This window comes from Macaca mulatta, chromosome X (genome assembly GCF_049350105.2).
Source record: "Macaca mulatta isolate MMU2019108-1 chromosome X, T2T-MMU8v2.0, whole genome shotgun sequence".
NCBI lineage: Eukaryota > Metazoa > Chordata > Mammalia > Primates > Cercopithecidae > Macaca > Macaca mulatta.
Window position 1 is genome coordinate 29,241,969 of NC_133426.1, and position 21,140 is coordinate 29,263,108.

Below are 21,140 nucleotides of genomic sequence, written 5' to 3' on the forward strand. Positions count from 1 at the left end.
CGAGGTCTCTTTTTTTAATTTTTAATTTTTTTGTTTTGACGAGGTCTCTTTGCTGCCCAGGTTAGTCTCAAACTGCTGGCCTCGGGCAGTCTTCTCTCCTCAGCCTCCCAAAGTCCTGTGATTAAAGGTTTAAGCCACAATGCCTGACTGAGATAACTTTTTAATGTGCTGCTGGATACAGTTTGGTAGTATTTTGTTGAGAATTTTTACATCTATTTTCATCAGTGATATAGGCCTAAAGTTTTCTTTTTTTGTCATGTCTCTGCCTCGTTTTGGTAGCAGGCTGATGCTACCTTCATAACCTTCATAGAATGAGTTAGGGAGGAGACCTTCCTCCGTGACTTTTTGAAATAGTTCTAGTAAGATTGGTACCAGTTCTTCTTTCTATATCTGGTAAAATTTGACTGTGAATCCATCTGATCCAGGACTTTTTCTGGTGGGTCGCTGTTTTGTTTTTTTTTTTTTTTCTGATTCAATTTCAGAAGTTGGTATTTGTCTATTCAGGGTTTCATCTCTTCTTGATTCAGTCTTGGGAGATTGTGTGTTTTCAGGAATTTATCCACTTCCTCTAGATTTTCTAATTTGTTTGCATAGAGTTGTTCATAGTAGTCTCTGAGGATCTTTTACATTTCTGTGGAGTTAGTTGTAATGTCATCTTTGTCATTTCTGATTGTACTTATTTGGGTCTTCTGTTTTTTTCTTTGTTAATTAAACTAGTGGTCTATCGATTTTGTTTATTCTTTCAAAAAAGTAACTCAGTTTTATTGATCTATTGAATGGATTTTTGCATCTTAGTTTCATACAGTTTTCTCTAATTTTAGTTATTTATTTTCTTCTGCTAGTTTTAGGGTTGGTTTGTTCTTTTATTTCCTAGTTCATTTAGGTACAAAGTTAGATTGTTAATTTGAGATCTTTCTAACTTCTTGATGAAGGTGTTTATCACTATAAACTTTCCTCTTAACACTGCTTTAGCTGCATTCTGGAGATTTTGATAAGATATATCCCGATTTTCATTAATTTCAAAATATATTTTGGTTTCTGCCTTCATTTCAGTGTTCATCCAGGAATTATTCACAGGTAAGTTGTTTAATTTTTGTGTATTTGTATAGTTTTTTTTTTTTTTTTAGAAAGTGTCTCATTCCATTGATCAGGCTGGAGTGCAGTGGCATGATCATGGCTCACTGCAGCCTCAATCTCCCCAGGCTCGGGTGAACCTCACACCCCAGCCACCCAAATAGCTGGAACTACAGGTGCACACCACCATTGCTGACTAATTTTTTTGCATTTTTTTGTAGAGATGGGGTTTCACCGTGTCACCCAGGCTGTTCTTGAACTCCTGGGCTCAACCATTCCACCCACTTTGGCCTCCGAAAGTGCTAGGATTATAGGTGTCAGCCACTGTGCCCTGCTTATTTGTGTAGTTTTGAGAGACCTTCTTGATACTGATTTCTATTTTTATTGTACTGGGGTCTGAGGGTGTGCTTGACATGATGTTGATTGTTTTGAATTTACTGAGACTTGCTTTATGACTAAGCATGTGGTTTATCTTAGAATATGCTTCATGTATAGATGAGAAGAATGTATAATCTATGGTTGTTGGATGGAGTGTTCTGTAGATGTCTATTAGGTTCAATTGGTTGAGTGTGAAGTGTAAGCCTTGATGATCTGTTTATCACCCTGCTGTCAGTGGGTATTGACATCTCCCATTATCATTGTGTAGCTGTCTCAGTCTTTCTGTAGGTCAAGAAGAGCATGTTTTATGAATCTGGGTGCTCCAATGTTGGGTGCATATATATTAAGGATAATGAAGGCTTCTTGTTGGAGTGTAACTGTTATCATTATGTAATGCCCTTCTTTGTTCTTCTTTATTGTTATTGGTTTACAATCTGTTTTATCTAATATAAGAATGATGACTCCCACTCTCTTTTGTTTTCTGTTTGCATGGTAGCTCTTTCTCAATCCCTTTACTTTGAGTCTGTGGGTGTCATTATAGTAAAGATGGGTCTCCTGAAAACGGAAGATGATTGAGTCTTTTATTTGTATCCAGCTTGCCACTCCATGTCTTTTAAGTGGGACATTTAGCCTATTTACATTTGGGGTTAGTATTGATAGATGAGATTTTGATCCTGTCATCATGTTGTTAGCTGGTTATTATGTAGACCTGATTGCATAGTTGCTTTTTAGTGTCTGTGGGCTATGTACTTAAGTGTGTTTTTTGTCGTAGCAAGTGTTGTTCTTTCAATTTTATGTTTAGCAGTCCCTTAATGACCTCTTATGAGGCATTGACCTTTGTGAATCTGATGACTATGTGCCTTGGGGATGGTCATCTTGTATAGTATGTAGCCGGAGTTCCTTGTATTTCCTGAATTTACATGTCAACTTCTCTAGTGAGATTAAGAAATTTTTTGTGAATTATATCCTCAAATATATTTTTAAGCTACTTATTCTCTTTCCTTCTCTCTCAGGAATGCCATATGGTTCATAGATTTGGCCACTGCACATAATCCCCTATTTCTTTGAGGTGTTTTTTTTTTTTCATTTTTAAAATTATTATTTTTTCTTTATTTTTGTCTGATTGGGTTGATTCAAAGATCAAGTCTTTGAGCTCTGAGATTCTTTTCTCAGTTTGGTCTATTCTGCTAGTAATACTTCTGAGTTTATTATAAAATTCATCTAGTAATTTTTCAGCTCTAGAAGTTGAGTGTGATTTTTTCTTAAAACGGTTATTTTATCTTTCAGTTCTTGCATGATTTTGCTTGATTCATTGGATTCCTTGGATTGAGTTTCAACTGTCTCCTGAATCTCAATGAGCTTCCTTGCCAGCTAGGTTCTGAATTTTATGTCTGTCATTTTAGTCATGTCAGACTGTTTAAGAAGCATTGCTAGGGAGCTGGTTTGCTCATTTGGAAGTAAGAGGATACTCTGGCTTTTTAAGTTGCCACAGTTATTGCACTGATTCTTTCTCATCTGGGAGGACTAGTGTTCTTCCGTCTGTGGTGTAAGTTAGGTATAGTTGGTTGTCTTTGTTTCTGCGTGTTTTCTGAGGGTCAAGGCTCTGCATAATGTCTTTATATATGGCTCAATTCTTGCCCATGGTTTGTTTCACAGGGGGATATATTCGCAAAATATTTTTGGTGCTGTAGTTTGGGCTGCAATTCTGTAGATGGTATATGGGAATAATGGTCAGTAGATAGGCTCTTACTCAGCTGTGCGGCTCCTGTGTATTTCCTTGCATTTGCAGTCATGCTCTGTGGTGTAGGGGGAGATGTCTTCCTCACCAGGCCTGCTCCTGGGTCTTAGGAAACCCCTCTGATTACTTCCACCATGCCCACATTTATTTTGTTAGCTGTTCTGGGCCATGTGTCTCCCTTGGGCAGAGGCCATAACATGGAGATAGGCTACTCCCTTTCTGGACTGGCCATGCAGAGGGAGGCATGCCTCGCTCCCATGCCAGTCCATGATCCCATGTGTTTCACCCCTGTCAGTGCTGTGAGAGTGGGCTCCTTCCCCACTAGAGTGTCGCATACAGATCTCAGTGTAGCATTCCCAAACTGTGCACCACAGCCCTGGGGCACCAGGACTGGCTCGCAGCTCCATCCTCTTGACGTTCGGGTTGGGTTCTGGGTGCACTGGGAAGTCTGAAGTGCTTCCAGGCTGCTGGGAACATACTCAGGTGGAGCCAAGCATCCAGGCTGGACAGCGTAGGCTGTGCCATGTACACATTCCTGTGTGGGGAAGGGGGGTACCCAGGCAGAGGCTCTGGGAAGGGCTTGTGGGCAGGAGAGCCTGCAAAGTGAACATACCCTAGTCCTGTAGGAAAGCCAGCCCTCCTTTCTCCTGGCCTGGCAGTCAGTTGGGTCTAGAGATTCTCAGAGGAAAATGGGGAGCCCTGTGGGTTGGGCACTTACCTAAGGTCATGCCCTGCTGCAGCTCTTCCACGTAGAAAGGCTCCTGGCTTTGCACTGGCTGAAGCCTTATCTCTGCCTACTCTCTGGGTAGATTCCCCTGTCAGCTCAAATGTCTACAGGAATCCCCTGTAGCTAGGATCCCAGAGGTTCACAGTGAGAGTGGGCAGTCCCACAGTTTCTTTACTCACCCCTTTCCCAGGAGCCATTTGGAGCTGAACACTAGCCGTAACGTTCAGGTACCCTGTACATGGTTCCCAGATTTCTCTCTCTTCAGCCTCAGTGCCTGCATCACATTTCCATCCACTCTTGGCATTTTTCTCTTCAAAGATATATTCAAATTATGTTGCTTTACTTAACATTTTGGTCCCTCTTGGTGGGAACAGTGCTTTCTAGCTGTGTCTGGTAAGCCATCTTGTCCCACTTCCTCACTGTATTTTTTTATCTGTTAACCATCCTTTGGCTATCCCTCTCCCTTCCCTACCCTTCCCTGCCTCTGGTCACCACTATTCTACTCTTTACTTCTATGAGATGTATTTTTTAGCTTCCAAATGTGAGTGAGACAAATATAAGGGATATTTGTCTTTCCGTGCCTGACCTATTTCACTTAATGTACTCCAGGCTCATTCATGTTACCATGAATGACAGAATTTTGTTCTAAAAGACCATTTTTTTTTTTCCTACTAGATTACTGAAGATCAGAACATTTCATAGCTTATCATGTTAGCTAATAGTGTGGGGAAACAGACACCCTGAAATACTGTTGAGGGTTTATTTTATGTTATTTTGTTTGTTTTTGAGATGCAGTTTTGCTCTTGTTGCCCAGGCTGGAGTGCAATGATATGATCTCGGCTCACCACAACCTCCGCCTCCCGGGTTCAAGTGATTCTTCTGCCTCAGCCTCCCGAGTAACTGGGATTACTGGCATGCGTCGCCATGCACTGCTAATTTTGTATTTTTAGTAGAGATGGGGTGTCTCCATGTTGGTAAGGCTGGTCTCGAACTCCTGACCTCAGGTAATCCACCCACCTCAGCCTCCCAAAGTGCTGGGATTACAGGTGTGAGCCACTGCACCTAGCCATTGTTGAGTGCTTTTATTAGTCCAATTCCTATGGATAACAAAGAAACTAGGAATAGGATTTGCCTTCAGGTTTTTTAGGGTGGCTGGGGTGCGTAAATGGGAATTTCTCACCACTGGCCTATAGTCTCATTAAAAAATCTACTACTTTTTAAACCTTTTAAAAATAATTTGTACACCACCTGCACCCAGTGTTACTCATCAGTGGGGCAGCACTACTACAGTCCGAGTATCACTTGGTAACATGAGAGCACTCAAGAGGAAATGGATAGCAAGGACAAAATCCTAGGGAAATTCTAGCATTTATAAAGAAAGAAGAGAATGAATAGAGGCACAGAACAATCAGGAATAGGCTTACTAATAAAATTTCAAGAAGAATGGGAGTAAATAGTATTAAATGCCATAGAGTGCAAGCCAGATAACTGTTGAGCCAGTGAAACTATTGAAACCATGTAATTGTTGAAAATTAGGTTTTTGATAGCCTTAGTAACAACATTTTCTGAGAAATAGTGGAGAAAAATCAGAACATAGTAGAAACACAGATAAGTCTGTGTTGAGAAAGTAAAGAGGGTTGCTTAGACTACCCTGAAGAGTTGTTATTAATTTTTAGAAAGAAGTAAGTTACAGGTTGAAATAGAGGACATACACATGCATACAAAAAAATTAATAGCTTTATGTAAAATCTCTCAAAAATGCAATAATAGACCAGGTAAATACAGCATAAATAATGATGTCATCATTAATGTAATTTTGAAATTTTTGGAAATGACATAAGCTTCCATGGAGATTTTTATGTGATAAATGAAAAAGTAACATACCCAAAGCCACTATTCAAATTAATGAGTTGGCTGGGTGAGGTAGCACATCCCTATAACCCTAGCACTTTGGGAGGCCGAAGTGGGAGGATTGCTGGATCCCTGGAATTAGAGACCAGCCTGAGCAACAGAGGGAGACCTCATCTCTACAAAAAAATAAAATTTAAAAAAATTTAGCTGGACATGCTGGCATGCACCTGTAGTCCCAGCTACTCGGGACACTGAGGCAGGAGGATCTCTTGAGCCCAGGAGTTCAATAACAGTCTGGGTGACCTGGAGAGACACTGCCTCTACAGAAAGTAAAAAAACTTATCCAGATGTGGTGGCACATTCCTGCAGTCCCAACTACTCAGGAGACTGACACAGGAGGTTCGCTTGAACCCAGAAGGTCGAGGCTATAGTGACCATGATTGTGCCACTGCACTCCGGCCTGGGTGACAGAGCAAGACTGGTACAAAATATATATATATTTACTCACCTTATGTGCTTTGTACATTATAGACATAATAAATGGTAGATAGTGACATCAGTAACTACAAAGTGAAATTATACAGCAATACTTCATGTAATTTTGATTCCAAATAAATCCATAGTAGTGAAAGAAAGCCAGAAGCATTGTAATAGGTTTTGTAAATTATCCACCAAGGTAGTCAGTTACAGTTGTATTTAATAGGCTAGTGAACATAAGGGTTTTGAGAGTGGGCATGATTACAATGCTGTTGCATAAATTGGAGCTTTAGGAAAGCACCGAAGGAAATGATGTCTAGTTAATCATTGAGATATTCTTCATATGCATGTGATGAATAATTTCGGAAAACTTGACATTTAGATAAGACTGAATATAATTGGGTAAAACGGCAATAATACATACATGTTCTCTATTTTCTTGCTATTATCATAATGTACTTTTAAGGAAGAGGCAGATATTTTAACTGAAAATCATGGACACAGTAAAGCCATTTCAATTTTTTGTTACAGTTGTTTCCTATGAGAAGAACATGAGAAATAATCTTATAGTATTGACAGAAAAGGAGTTTTGACAGCTGACTGTTGCAAAACCTCCAGTGTCATTATTCCACCTCCCCTACGGCTAGGGAATCAGTGTTTTTCATATGACCTATACTTCTAAAAATAGTGAATTTCAAAATCTCTGTTCCATGTATACAGTTGTTGACATCCACAGATATTTAGCTATCTAGTCCTAGAATCCCCTTGGTGTTTCATCCGTCTGAAACTCAGAAAAGAGAGCAGAGCTAATAACAGATAAGCCCTCATTGCTGCTTTATTTATTTATTCATTCATTCATTCATTCATTCATTCATTCATTCATGTATTTATGTATTTATCTCTGTACTCCTGCATCTAGGAATGCCTTCCACTTGATGCCTCTGTCAACTGCAGCTCTTTCAGGCAATACTATGAGACAAGATTAACTGAATTTCAAATGTTTGAGACTTCTCTCACAGAAAGGGTGTTCTATTCATACTGAATCTTTCTATAAAAATGAAAAAGTTGGATCTGGAGAACAGAAAAAGGAAGAGAGCTGCATTCACAGTAGGATAAGGAGATTAAATAGGAAGAGTTATGTGATTTATCCCTTTTATGAGGTGCTGCTGGAAAGCAGATTAAGCTTCAAAAAGTGGTGACCTTGATATAAATTTCATATTTAGTCAGTGCTGATATATTTTGAATAATGAAGGGTATGTGCAACAACATTGAGCCTGAGAAGATACAAGAAATGTAGTGAAGTTGACCATAATCTGAGTCCCAGTCCATTACTGCAAATAACAGTAACAGGAATAATACCTATTGTGTAGCAGTTTGTCCATTACAAAATACATTCACACCAGGATGCTATTTACTTCTCACAATAACTCTATGGGATTAAGTATCCTTAGAGTTCTATGATCTGGTGCTGAAGTTCAAGGAAGATGTTACTTGTTCCTAGTCACACAACTTGCAAATAAATTCCTCTCCCTGTGAAAATATTCTCTTCTTATATTCACTGTCACATTTGGATAAAGATTGGACCCACTTGTGTTTTACTTCTAACACTTTTAATCATACCTCTAACATAACTCTATAGTATTACATTCTGACAACTGAAATGTAAAGTTTTTTATTTCTGTATTGTCTCTGTTGGCGTGAATCCTTAATATAATGTCATATTCTGAGCATGTTTATGTTTACAAAAAAAATAGAAGTCATTAGGCCATTTTCTTTTTCCAAAAATGACCAGTTATTGCCGAGTAAAGTGATTAGGTTGCTGGTATTCAAACCATTCGTTATTTTAATGAATAATAGGTAATTCAGATAAATGGCTTTCCATTCTAGCAAGAAATATCGGAAAATTGCATGAACTTGAAGTGATATTATAATTGTATATAAAGGAATGGAAAGGAAACCAACTGTGAAATGTGTCTAAATCATATAGAATAAAAAAGTTACCTCCCCCAAAAACCCAACTCTGCTTTTAAATTCTATTAATTCACAGTTTAATTCCGCTTTTTCCTTTTTTCCTGTTTTTGGTTTTAGATACATAAATAAGAGGCTTTAATCATAGAAAGGAAGCTGGAAAAGTACCTTAACTTATTACATTTACTATGTTTCAACAGTGTTATTTGTAATATTTGCAAATGTACATCTATATAATTTATCTTTTTCTTTTACCTCATGGGAGACCTCTAGGAATTTAGATAAAATGTGGATTAAACACTTAGACTATTTGTTCCCTAAGCTACTGTATTGGCCAGGACCTAGTCAGTTAAAGCAAATTCATTCCAGATAGTTCAGTAGAAGAAATGTAACGTGGGAAACAGGATATCAGTATGCTAGAAGAGCTGAAATGACCCAGACGTTAGTGACATTAGGAAACTACTACCACCCCTATATATGAAGGGACAAAGAGAAGAAGGAAGTGGTGTTACCAGAACCCAGAAACTGAAAGGATAGATCCCCTCTTGTAAAAATTCATCACCAGCGCCATTTGTGAGGAGAAACTGGGACATTGAGAAACTATGTATGGGATAAAGTGTTAAGGCAGATACGACCCCCTCATGCAAGACTCTTACAATGTTATGGAGGAGAAAATATATACCAATATAAAGAAAGAAGGCAAAGAAAAGACCGGTTAGTGATAACTGAGAGGATAACTATAAATATAAAACTGAGTGCATAAAAAAAATGAGATGTATTCTTCTTGTGGATTATTTTTGCATTAATTTAATTGTTAAATGTTGCATTGAAATATTATCTAACTATTGAGTTTATGGAACTCCCTCATTCAACTCCCGCTAGTTCCATTGGAGTAAGCCCGTGATGTTTCAAAGGACGTTCAGCTATTTTGCTTGAGCAATTGGATGGATGATGTAGTATATGTCACAAATAAATGAAGTAACTTTTTAAGATTTCAAAAAGGCATAGCAAATAGATATTTGAATATATAAATCTAGAGTTCAGAGCTGGAGATACAAATAAAGGAGACACAACATAGAAATGGAATTTAGAGTGAGAGGGTTAAATGAGATTACATAGAGGGCAATGAAATGAGATAATGCATTAAATCTTTTTGAAATGATGGCTTAAATGAAATATAATTCATATATCGTATATTTCACCCACTTAAAGTATACCATTCTAATTTTTTTAAGTTGTAGTAAAATACCACGCAATTGATCATTTGAATCATTTTTAATTATAAAACTAGTGGCATTGATTACATTCAGAATGTTGTGCAACCATTACCACTATCTATTTCCAAAATTTTCCATCATCTAAAATAGAAATTCTTTACCCATGGGTGCGGTGGCTCACGCCTGTAATCCCAGCACTTTGGGAGGCCGAGGCGGGTGAATCACCTTAGGTCAGGAGTTGGACACCAGCCTTACCAACATGGAGAAACCCCATCTCTACTAAAAATACAAAATTAGGTGGGCGTGGTGGCGGGCATATGTAATCCCAGCTACTCGGAAGGCTGAGGCAGGAGAATCAGGAGAATCGTTTGAACCTGGGAGGCGGAGGTTGCGGTGAGCCAAGATCGTGCCATTTGCACTCCAGCCTGGGTGACAGAGCGAGACTCCGTCTCAAAAAAAAAAAGAAAAAAAGAAAAAGAAATTCTTTACCCATGAAACACTAACTTCCCATTCCTTCCTCCCACCAGCTCCTGGTAACCTCTACTCTACTTTCTGTTTCTATGAATTTACTTATCCTAGGAACCTCAGATAAGTTTAATCATACAATATTTATCCTTTTGTGACTGACTGATTTTACTTAGCCTAATGTTCTCAGGTTTCATCCATGTTGTATCATGTATCAGAAAGTCATTGCTTTTTAAGGCTGAATAACATTCCTATTATGTATATATATATACACACCACACTTTTTAATCTTTTCATTTGTTGATGGACATTTGAATATTTTCTACCTTTTGGCTATTGCGAGTAATGCTGCTACGAGTATTGGTGTACAAATTTTTTTTTCAGTTATTTTGTGTGTATACCTAGGAGAGGTATTGTTGGATATTCTATATTTAACATTTTGAGGAATTGCAAAACTGTTTTCTACAGTGGCTGCACGAGTTTACATTCTACCAGTAATACACAAGGGTTCTAATTTCTCTACTCCTTGCCAATACTTGTTGTCCATCCCCCAACACACTTTTTAAAAAAAAATTTTTTTTTGATTATTATTTTTTGAGACAGAATCTCACTCTGTTGCCCAGGCTGGAGTGCAGTGGCACGATATTGGCTCACTGCAACTTCTGCCTCCCAGGTTCAAGTAATTCTTTGCCTCAGCCTCCTGAGTAGCTGGGATTACAGGCGCCCACCACCAGGCCTGGTTAATTTTTGTGTGTTTAGTAGAGACGGGGTTTCACCATCTTGGCCAGGCTGATCTTGAACTCCTGACCTCGTGATCCACCTGCCTTGGCCTCCCAAAGTGCTGGGATTGTAGGTGTGAGCCACCGTGCCTGGCCTACACTTTTTATTTTCGGATAATACCCATCCCAGTGTGTGTGAGCTGGTATTGAAAGGTAAAGCTTTCTATACAATGTTTCCTCCTTCCCAAATTTGCCTCTCAGTAGGATATAAACTCCATAAAATCAAGTACCCTGTTTATTCACTGCTTTATCCCCGGCCAGTCCAGGATGTAGCCATTGCTCATTGAATGTGTTGTGCTGACTGAGTGAAATTTTTTTTTTTTTCTTTTTTGAGACAAGATCTCACTCCGTCACCCAGGCTGGAGTGCAGTGGTGTGATCTTGGCTCACTGCAACCTCTGCCTCCAAGGCTCAGGTGATCCTCCCACCTCAGCCTCCCAAGTATCTGGGACTACAGGCACACACTACCACGTCTGGCTAATTTTTCTATTTTTTTGTAGAGGTGGAGTTTCGCCATGTTGCCCAGGCTGGTCTTGAACTCCTTGAACATGAGCCTCCCAAAGTGCTGGGATTAGAGACGTGAACCACACTGCCCAGCCGTGAATGAATTTTAAATGCTCAGTCAGTAAGAATTGTATTCAATTCTTTAATAAATGATATCATATATTTATTCTTTTCTTATATTGCAAGGCCATTGCTGGGCTTAGTGCTTTCTTTTTGTTTTATTTTGTTCTTATGAAACAACATCCTTTTTGAACTGGAAGTTTAAGGGATGACATGCTGCATATACATAGAATGAAATTATCTCAAACCATGACAGGGGAAGAGGAGGTGAAAAGGGGATGAAGGAGTTAAAAAATATGAAATTAGGAAGTGGTGAAGAAAGTCAAGTAAAATCTCATGTGGTGTCTTCAAATTAGAGCATCAAGCAGGTGCTATGAACATGTAATTTGAGGGAAGTGCTTGTGATTCTCTTCTTCAGGGAGCACTCTGGCTTGCGTTTCCTTTTCTCTAGACCTTTTATAGATGAAGAATATCTTGTTTGTCCAGATGCAGATAGTCTGTTCTGTTCTGTCTGTGTCTTCAGAATATGGACCCATTTCTAAATGTGCTGAGTTCAAAGATGTCACTTTTTATATGAAACTCTGATCATGAGTCTTGGTAAATATTATGAACACCTTAGAAAAAGCTGCCTTTGTAAAGCTTGGAGAACAAAAAGTGATGTGCAACTTACCCAAATGTGACTCACACATTTATCTTCCCTATCCCTTGTCTTTCACATCAAGAATGTCAACTATGGTTAGAAGAAGGCCTGTTGTGTGTTGGATGAAATAAGGAGAGCATCAGGTGATTGTGTGTAGCTATTCAGTGCAGAGCATCTTTACAACTCTATTTTAATTATTTGTGGGCATGGAAGACACGTCTGTTTGCTGTATATGCTATCAAGTAATACGTGTTATTTATGGCTGGGCGCAGTGGCTCACGTCTGTACTCCCAGCACTTCGGGAGGCCAAGGTGAGTAGATCTTTTGAGGTCAGGAGTTTGAGACCAGCCTAGCCAACATGGTGCAACCCTGCCTCTACTAAAAATACAAAAATTAGCCAGGCTTGGTGGCAGGCGCCTGTAGTCCCAGCTATTCGGGAGGCTGAGGCACGATAATCGCTTGAACGTAGGAGGTGGAGGTTGCAGTGAGCCGAAATCATGCCACTGCACTCCAGCCTGGGCGAAACAGCAAGACTGTGTCTGGAAAGAAAAAAAAGAAAAAGAAAGAAAAAGAAGTATGTGTTATTTCAAAACTCAAGAAAATGAAAGGTATCAAAAAACTAGTATGGTTGGGTTTAGGTGGGAATTGTTTAGAAAGGTTAAGCCAAAAAAAAAGCAGTCAGAACTTTGTAGCTATTAGATAATAGTTCATTCATTTATTTATTTAATATATTATATATTGAGAGTACCTCCTAAATGCCTGATCCTGTACCAGGCACTTAAGGAGATCATTAGACCTTTGAAGTCTTTAGCCTCAACAGGTCATCACTGAACAAATTCCTTTATTGAATTCCTATCCATGTGTCAACAGAAACTGAAATGTTCAGAAAAGGAGAAAGAGTTTAAGAGATTAACAAAGGAAATATTCCTGGTCCCTCAAAAAGTTAAACCATATGACCCAGCAATTCAAATTCTAGATATATACCCAAAAGAATTAAAAGCAGGGACTTAAATATTTGTACATGCATGTTCATAGCAGCATTATTCACAGTAGCTAAAATGTGAAAACAAACCCAAATGTCCAATAAGCTTATGATTGGATACATGGAAAGTGGCATATCACACAATGGGCTAATGTTCAGCCAAAAGGAAGGAATGAAGTACTGATGCATACTACAGCGTGGATGAACCCTGAAAACATTATGCTAAGTAAAAGAAGCCAGACACAAAAGGCTACATTTATATGATGACATTTATATGAAATATCCAGAATAAGCAGATCCATAGAGACAGAAAGCAGATGGGTGGTTTCCAGTTATTGTAGGGAGAGAAGAGAGAAGAGTAATTGCTAATGGGTACTAGGTTTTCTAGTTTTAGAACTAGATAGAGGTGAGCGTTTCAAAACATTATCAATGTATTAAATGCCATTTAATTATAAACTTCAAAATAGTAAATGGTTCATTTTATGTTGCATGAATTTTACCTCAGTTAAAAAATAATGTGCCTCTAAGAATTCAAACAGCATACAGCTTACTTCCATATTTTACATATTATGAGAAGCATACATATTGATAGTGGATGTAGCAAAATGAGGAAAAATACTGTAATTAAAAATTGTGATTGTGGGCCGGGCACAGTGGCTTACGCCTGTAATCGCAGCATTTTGGGAGGCCGAGGCAGGTGGATCATGAAGTCAGGAGATGGAGACCATCCTGGCTAACACGGTGAAACCCCGTCTGTACTAAAAATACAAAAAATACAAAAAAAAAAAAATAGCCGGGCATGTTGGTGGGTGCCTGTAGTCCTAGCTACTCAGGAGGCTGAGGGAGGAGAATGGTGTGAACCCGGGAGGCAGAGGTTGCAGTGAGCCGAGATCGCGCACTGCACTCAGCCTGGGCGACAGTTCAAACAAGACTCCGTCTCAAAAAAAAAAAAAAAATTGTGACTGTTAGGAAGAAAATAAAAATGTTAAAATGGGGGCAGGCGCAGTGGCTCACGCCTATAATCCCAGCACTTTGGGAGGTCGAGGTGGGCGGATCACGAAGTCAGGAGATCAAGACCAGCCTGGCTAACACAGTGGAAGCCCGTCTCTACTAAAAATACAAAAAATTAGCTGGGTGTGGTGGCAGACGCCTGTAGTCCCAGCTACTCAGGAGACTGAGGCAGGAGAATCTCCTGACCCGGGGAAGTGGAGGTAGCAGTGAGCCAAGCTTGCACCACTGCACTCCAGCCTGGGCTACAGAGCAAGACTCCGTCTCAAAAAAAAAAAGGTTAAAACGCATAAAGATCGAAGAAATCAGCCATAGGCCCTGAAGAAATTATATGTAATGTGTGTAATCTTGAACCCATGACCTGGGCCTCAGTTTCCCTCACTGACATGGTTTTTACTTCTTCTCCCTCTTATATTTTCCCTTACTCTTGGAATCTACAGAGGTGAAGTCTGAAAATGTTCATTCCCAAGAATTACTCAGACAGAAATACTGGACTAGAATTTTATATGCCTAGGCCTTCTCAACTCTAATATTCCAGGAATAATAGGTTAGAAAAATAAAAATAGGAAAATTGTATTGATCACTTTTTACCAAAAAAGAGAAGACAATTATCTTGAATTTACAGTTAGCGAAACACTGTAGGTGGAGTTCAATTTACCAGTTCAAGAAAATGTTTAAAAAAGAATTTCAAATGAGAAGGCAGTAAACTGGCGTTTTTAGGTTTTAAGCATCTGCTTGATGGTCTCATTCCAATCTTTTCACCAAGGGCTGATTTCAACCAGGGTTAAATCAATAGGTCCTCCAGAGCTCTTCTGAAAAGAAAAACTAATCCCAACAAATCTCTCATTTAGTGTCAGTAGCTACAAACACAGTGTGTTTAAGAAAGATAAGATATGAGTGAGGATCACATGCATAGCTTCAGGCATTACCATAAAGACTGACAGAACAATAAAAAAGGGAAAAAAATTGAATGCTTTAAGATTAGAGATAAACTATCAAAGTATATTTAAGGTTTAAAAAGCTCTAAGATGCCCCTTCCACAATCTAACCTTGACACTTTTTCATTCCTAACACTTTCTGTTTACAACTAATGATTAGACACGATGGTCAAATTTCTGGTTGAGAAGCTGCCTTCCACACAGTTCACTTCTGCTCAGGTCTGTAGTAACTGAACCTTCAGATCTGCTGCCACTCTGTGCTGCTTCTCAGTGCCAAAGGCTTATGACACTTGAAAAATATTATGTGCCTTCATTCTTACAAAAAGGAAATATCATGACTTGAAAAATGACCAATGAATGTTAGAGTAGACCATATAAAACGCAGAGGCATAGAACAACTTAATCCTTTAAAAACGTTAATCAAATCCCTGGCTTTCTTACACACTACTTCATGAAGTAGGAAAAGATTGCCAAACATTATAAAAATGTTATTTCCCTCAGGGACTTGAGAATTAGCAGAATACACAGGTCATGTGTTTAGTGATCCTGTTAGAGGATACATTTTACAGTCATGCCACTGGTAATTCTGCTAGAGCAAGAGAGGGATACCAAACACTACACATTACCGTGCATAGGGCGTGTGATTACAGAATAATTAAAACTGTGCTATACTAAGGTTATCACATAACACGGTTTTTAATATCCTTTATCAGTGAATCAGTTATATACAAAATTTCCCTTTCCACACATATTTTCCTTTTTTACCTTCTTCCTGCACTACCCAAATTTCTGCACTTTGATCTATAGTTATGCAATGTAGTCATCCTTTTAAAAATGAATTTTAAAATCTCTGATAGCGGCCAGGCACAGTGGCTCACGCCTGTAATCCCAGCACTTTGGGAGGCTGAGGCAGGTAGATCAGCTGAGATCAGGAGTTTGAGACTAGCTGACCAACATGGTGAAACCCTGTCTCTACAAAAAATACAAAAATTATCCTGGAGTGGTAGCATGTGCCTGTAATCCCAGCTACTCTGGAGGCTGAGGCTGGAGAATCGCTTGAATCCAGTAGGCGGAGGTTTCAGTGAGCTGAGATCGCACTATTGCACTCCAGCCTGGGCAACAAGAGCGAAATTCCATCTCCAAAAAACAAAAAAAAATCTGATAGCTCCCATGCATATCAATACTGAATTGTCTTCTATTTCAAAGTACAACAGTACTGAGAAACCTGTGGAGGAGTTCACGGTGCTCTACTGACTTCTGGAATCTGAATGGAAGTAATTATTTTGAATTTATTTTTGTGTCTTATATTGATTTCTTAATTGTGTTCAAAAGTATTTGGGAATTCCCAATATTTTCACTGAATCAGATTTTTTTTTTCTTCTTTGTAAGGCGGGACTCAAAGCCAGTGCCTCAGAAGTAAATATATATAGTATATATACACACAAATACATACATATAGCTTTTATATAGTAGAAAAATATGAAGAAACAATAATATTTCAGGTCACCTGCTCCCTTATATCACTTATCAGGTTTTGGGGACTTTAAGGACCTAAATTTTCAAAAATATCAAGTTAGATCATGGATTTTTTTGAAAACTTGTGTCATTAAAGTCCTGAAGAAAATTTGAAAATGTAAGCCCTTAATGTCCAGAAGACATTTATTTTAGAGTGTAAAATAAAGTAAAACGAAGGGTTAAGGGTAGGTAACTTTCTTTTATCTTAAACAATGGTATGTATATATCTATATATCTATGATCATCCATAGGTATATAGAGTCTATGTATGCTAACCCAGCACCAATTACCTCCCTTAGCATATAGAAGAGACCAGTGAATTAGAAGTTAGGAGATGTGAGTTCTAACCCTATTTCTACCACTAATTAGATAATAGAATTAGAGAAATTCATTGACTTCTTTCAGCCTTGGATCCCTTTGCTGTAATGTTAAGACATTGAAATAAGTAACTTTATGTTAGTTGTTTCTACAATATGTTGTGTGTGTACCTGGTGGGGACCTCAGCGTCACCCTTGCCAGAGACAACTGGATCTTTATTTAAAAGTCTATACTAATATTCTTTCTTCACTAGAAAGGATAGTGGGGTATTGACTCTTGACTGTAAATAACTCTGTTTTCTCTGCCTGCATGCATGTCCTGTCTCTCTAGTCATTTTATAAACATTGAAACCAGCAATCATGACTTAAGTTTTTGCCTAGACTACAACCCATCTGTTATAAACAGTAAAAGCTGAGTAAATATGTGCTAATGGTTTTACCATAAGTCCTTTAGGAGCATTCTCTTTACCCCATTTACCCCATTCCACGTTATTTCCCTGACAGCAGAGAACCATAGCAGTCATGTCGCAAGTTTGATGATGGCGGAATGCACTCTTTGCTTTGAGAGTGTGTAAATTCCCCTCAGGGGTATCATATGTTTATTAATGTGTCACAAGTTGCTTGTTTCCTGTTAGCTCGTCTCAGTAAATGGGACTGTAGCATTCGTTGGATACTAGTTTATTTTTAGCTTTTTAAATCACCTACTGATGAACAGAAACAGTAAACAAGTATTAAACATCGAAAGTAATTTGAAAATAGTGCCATCCTGGAGAGTCTGGAGTTCCAGCCAGACATTACCAGACATTTGTAAATCAGCACTCATTTCACAGAGCTGAAGAATAAAAGTTAGGAAAATAAGAATACCTAAGTGATGTTCATCTGGAGCCATTTTCTGAAGATTAGGGGACATTTGTATTTAAAGAAGAAAAAGAGGTGATGGCTGTGGTGGGGAGTCCATATTTACTTCAACTTTAGTCATTCTTATTCAACCCACTCATATATTTCAAATGAAAAGTATAAGGACTTATCTGGACTTTTAAGCTTCACACTAATTAGACACCAAAGAACTGAAGGCCTCATCATGGCAGTATGTTCTAATTTGTTAAACAAACACTGTGTGACTGTACTGCAAAATGGAAATATAAAGAAACTGGGAATGAAGGAGGCGGTGCTGATAATAAGATCTAACACTTACTGAGTGTTCACTGGAAGACAGGCAATGTTCTAAGTTCTTTATGGGTTTTATTGTATTCATTTTCCACAGCAGCCTATGGCATCATTGGTATTACTTTCACCTTATCCTAATAAGGAAATGGAAGCCAAATGAGCCAAGTAACTTTCCCTAGTTTTCAAAAATAATGAGTGATAGAGCTTGAATGAGTGATTGAGATTGAACCCATGAGGTTGGGCTTTGGAGTCTTGCTCTACAGTTGACCCTGCCTCTCTCTCCCTCTCTCTCTGTATATGAATGTCTGGTATTCCACACAAAGAGATACAGTACAACAGACAAACAAAAGTAATCAATAGTTTGAGGAGAAAGGAAATCTAAGACTCTTGTGTCTAAACGATTTATGTGGAAGTTTCAAAATTATAATGCACAGATTTACTTCTTTAAAAGGCTTTTCTGGTTTTTTTGTTTTTTTAAATTTTGTTTTGTTTTTTTAAAAATTCTGTGTTCTACAAATCTGTATTATTCTAAAACCCAAGTATCTTCTTAAGGCACATTTGAATGTGCCCTAAAACAGTTAATAGGTTAATTTAGATAATTTTTTTTTCTGAAAAAATGATCTTATAATGAGCCTGGAAAGAGCATGCGCCAGTCAGTACTGGAGTAAAATTAATAAATAATGCATGAGCAGTATTGCTGGCAAACCCAAAGAGGGTATCTTTTTCGTTTGGATGTGAAGCTCAAGCTAAAATTTAACACACTCTTTTCTCTCAAATCTGTTTCTTTTTCAGTGTTTTTTATGCTGAAAGATTGATTCTACCTTTCATATACTCAACTGAGAAAAATTCTTGATCATCTTGGATGCCTCTCTCTTTCCTTTGCTTCCTCACTGTTATATTGATTCAGTGTCTTAAATATATTTTGAACGTGATCCCTCTTTTGTGTCCCAATGTGTGTTGTTTTCATTGGGGCTGCCATTTGTTTCTGAATGAATGCAGTTGCTTTCTAATTTGTCTCATTGCATTTATTCTTCCTTACAGTCAAACCCATTTTTCTCATTATAATCAGAAAATCCTTTCCAAGATCCAAAGTTCATCATTCCTCAACATAAAGTTTAAACTCTTTTAAGTGGCTTATGTGACTTTCAGTCTTGCTTCTGTGCATCTATCCAGTCTCAAGTCCTTTATACTCCAGTCACTCCACATTATTTGCAATTACTTAGACACAGCAAGTTGTTTTATCCTTCCAGGCTTTGTGCAAACCGTTACCTCAGATAACCCTTCTTAAAATTGCAAAAGTCTTATTCAGTCTCTAAGATAGTTCAAATATCATCATTTATGGAGCTTTCTTGTTTCTTTCTTTGATACCACTGTGGTAGTTCATAGCTCTTTATAGAAATTATCATGTTGAATTTCAGCTGTTTATTTGCTTGTCTCTTTCCCTGGATTGTGAGGGCCTCAGGACAGGGAATATGCCTTCTTCTAGCAAAATTCCTGAAACACGCATGCTCAGGACTTTTTTCAAACTTCTGACTAACTTTGTTTAATGGCTAATTATTTCACCTATTAAGTATCTTACATCTACTTGTAGGCTAGGTATTATAGGAAGCTAGAGATGTCTACATTCAATAAAGAACCATCCAATTTTGTGGAAATATTCTTTGTTACCAGATATTAAGCCTAATAGCCTACCCATCTTCTGGACATTCTCACTGTGTCATATTAGCATTAAACAAAAGCAAGAATCTAAATAAGGGAGCTGCTTAAATGTCAAAGTGTTAGCTGAATAAGGAGGAGGACTTAGGAGATGTTGTTCATGATGCGAAGAGGAACTAGTATCACTGAACACCTATGACAGGCCAAGCAGATTTCTATCCAGTATCCTTTTTAATGCTTAGACAGGTGCTGTCTCTCTACCCCACCTGAGACTCAAAGGAGTTAAATAAATTGCCCAGTGTTGTAGAGATGGTACGCAGTGAGACTCAAATACAGGAATTTGATGGCCAAGTACATGAATAAGCAGTTGGGCACTTATTTTCCAAATGGGAAGTTCTAAAGCAAACTTTGAATTCAATATTTTATTCCTCTCTTTCTTCTCATTAGTCAACACCATGCCTGATACATTATCAGTGTTCATTGAATGTCCTGAGACTTAAAAAATAAGTAGAAGTAGTGCAATTTACTGAAAAAACTTCATTTGGTCCCAACCCTTACAAAAGGTTTATAGCCTCACTTATTCCAAGATATAAACTTGATTTATGTACCAGGAAGAAAAAAAGAGATGCTTATTTAATGACTGGATTCTGTAGAATCTGTCTATCAGGATGAGGTTGTTCTTATGTAACACAGTAGAATGCTTTGCTCTGACAACCTGGACTCCAGGTCCCAACCCAAATAGATACGCGTCGATAAAGATAGTAACTTTGCAATACTTTTATCCAAGAATGTGTTCTGCCCAGACTCAGTAACTACTCTTCTTAGCAAGACAACCAATATTGTAAGAGTATGCCCCATTATTCCTGTACCTCGCTGTGATTAATAGGCCAGTTATAGTTTTCTACTTCTATTGAATTTGTTAATTTTAGCATAAGCCCAGGCTTGACTTTATTCTTGACCTAAATCTTCCTTTATTTTTTTTTCTAGGTACAAAATATCTATTAAACATTTTAAAACTGAACCTGAATGTAAAACAAAACATTTTCTCTGGCAAATAAAAACAAATATACATTTAACCTTCACAAGACCAAGTATTGTTTAGTTGGGTAGCAAGAGAGAACCCTGTGGATTAAGTCAAGATACCATAAAATTAGTTAAACAATGAAGTTTTTGCTTCTCTTTTAAGTGAATTGAATACAGTGCCTTGGCAACACTTGCTTTTTGTTCACTCCAGGTCACCATATTTATTCTGCTTTGTTACAGAAACTCCACTTACTGTATGAAAGTATCCATCTCGCTAACAGTGGGTGAAAATGACACTGGACTCTGCTATAATTCCAAGATGAAGTATTTTGAAAAAGCTGAACTTAGCAAAAGCAAGGAAATTTCGTGCCGTGACATAGAGGATTTTCTACTGCCAACCAGAGAACCTGAAATCCTTTGGTACAAGGTATGGACTGCGGGTGGTTCTATTTCCTATTAACAAATTAATTGTGCCTTATATTCTGGAGCAAATTGGATAGAAAACTTACATGGGCATGATACAGTTTAGCTTTGCCTTCCTAGAATAATACAGCAAGTTATACTGGTCATTAAATGTTTTTTAACCAATGGCTTTAGTAAATTCTAGTTAATATTTGTATTGATAATCCACTGTAATAAGCTGTTCTGTTTATGTTT

General features: G+C 38.0%; 1 protein-coding gene across 1 annotated transcript in view; it reads left to right on the top strand.

The window, feature by feature from the left end:
- IL1RAPL1 (interleukin 1 receptor accessory protein like 1) overlaps positions 1–21,140 on the top strand; it is a 1,400,950-nt gene that overhangs the window by 808,277 nt on the left and 571,533 nt on the right. Inside the window, exon 4 of the mRNA XM_015127123.3 lies at positions 20,724–20,910. Coding sequence (XP_014982609.1) covers positions 20,724–20,910 — 187 coding nt within the window. The remainder of the gene's footprint in view (positions 1–20,723; positions 20,911–21,140) is intronic.